The sequence below is a fragment of the Rhagoletis zephyria genome, unplaced genomic scaffold (assembly GCF_001687245.7).
Source record: "Rhagoletis zephyria isolate East Lansing unplaced genomic scaffold, Rhagoletis_zephyria_1.1 Rzeph_scaffold_69557, whole genome shotgun sequence".
Taxonomy (NCBI): domain Eukaryota; kingdom Metazoa; phylum Arthropoda; class Insecta; order Diptera; family Tephritidae; genus Rhagoletis; species Rhagoletis zephyria.
In genome coordinates this window covers 1-1342 of record NW_016226608.1, presented here as the reverse complement: position 1 = coordinate 1342, position 1342 = coordinate 1, and the positions used below count along the sequence as shown (strand labels likewise).

At 55.4% G+C, this 1342-nt stretch overlaps 1 protein-coding gene across 1 annotated transcript; it reads right to left on the bottom strand.

Annotated features, from left to right (window-relative positions):
• Positions 1 to 32: 32 nt before the first annotated feature.
• On the bottom strand, positions 33 to 1239 carry LOC108357049 (titin-like; the record flags this gene model as incomplete). The annotated part of the gene is made up of 3 exons (XM_017608146.1): positions 33 to 351; positions 423 to 827; positions 894 to 1239. Coding segments are annotated over 3 exons (1070 nt in total), but the record flags the coding sequence as incomplete, so codon positions are not given.
• Between the last annotated feature and the right edge of the window lie 103 nt (positions 1240 to 1342).

The following is a 1342-nucleotide window of genomic DNA, read 5'->3' as shown; positions in this document are numbered from 1 at the left end:
TGAGAAACGACCGGCTGGCCATTGTGCTGCACCTCGACGCGCAGCGTCGGATCCGCCTGCGCTTCCTCTGAAACGGTGCATTCAAAGATGACGGTCTCACCCTCTACCGTTTCGACGCTTCGAATATGAGAGCTAAAGTAGGGCGGTTGCACCAGAGAAGTACTTGGTGGAGTAGTGGTAGTAGCCTCACCATCAGGAGCCCTTCTGGCGCCCATGGTCACAACCTCAAACTCATCCAGCCGACTCAGAGTACTTTCCGGGAAGAGGGAGGTCGAGTCGATGAAACGAGAAGACTCGGCCACCACCTTGATGGAGCAGCAGGTGGTCGCTTCACCCACCTGGTTTATGGCTCTGCAAAAGAGAAAATTGAAAAAGGTAAACTCCATAAAACCTTTTTTTCCACAACAACCACAACAACTCACCGGCAGATGTACACTCCCGAGTCCTCCGGCTTGCAGCCGACAATGTCCAACGTGACTCGGCCAAAGTCGAGGCCGGTGGTGGTGCGTGAGCCTAGAACTAGATAATTTCCGTTCTTGTACCACTCGACGACCAGATTTTGATCATCCACTGGCTCCAGACGGGCCTCCAGGTGAAGCGACTCGCCCTCAGGGACGTCGTTGTCACTGGTCAAGTGGGCGGTGAAACGAGGCGGGGGAACTTGCTGTTGAAGCTGACGAGTGGTGCGCTTTTCGAATCTGCTCGTCTCCAGACTTCGAATCTGGCGGTACGCCGCCGGATCGAGTTGTGAGCGGCGGTCAATGGCGGCAAAGGTGTTCACGCGCAACTGGTGCGAAGAGATGGCCTCGCCTTCCGCGTTGCTTGCCCTAGATTTGGAAAAAAAGCAAAAGTTTTAGGTTCTGAGTAAATCGAAATCAAGTTACAGCTCCTACTTGACCATGTAGATGGCCGCATCCTCCGCACTGACGGCGGCAATGTCCAGGAGGACGTAGCCAAAGTAGCTGGAGGCGGCGATTCGATTGCTCGACCGCAGTTCCTCCCCGTTTCGGTACCAGGTGATGGTGAGGGTGGGGTCGCCCACCGGCGCCACGCGACACTCCAGCGTCACCTGGTCGCCCTCGTTCGCCTCGGAGGGGCCGCGCAGGGAGACGACAAAGTGCGGGCGCTCAAAACGGCCACTGGCCACCTGATCTGCACGGTGAGTTTTAGTGCGCTCCAGGTACTGAATGGTGGTCAGCGAGTCGACGTTCGTGGTGTCGGTGATGATGGTGCCTTCAGCTGCAAAAGTTGATGATAATGATAAGATTTTATCAACAAAAAGTTTCTTATTTTCCTTACCCTTAACGTCAACCACAGCAGTGGTGGTCGCCTGGCCCAGGTC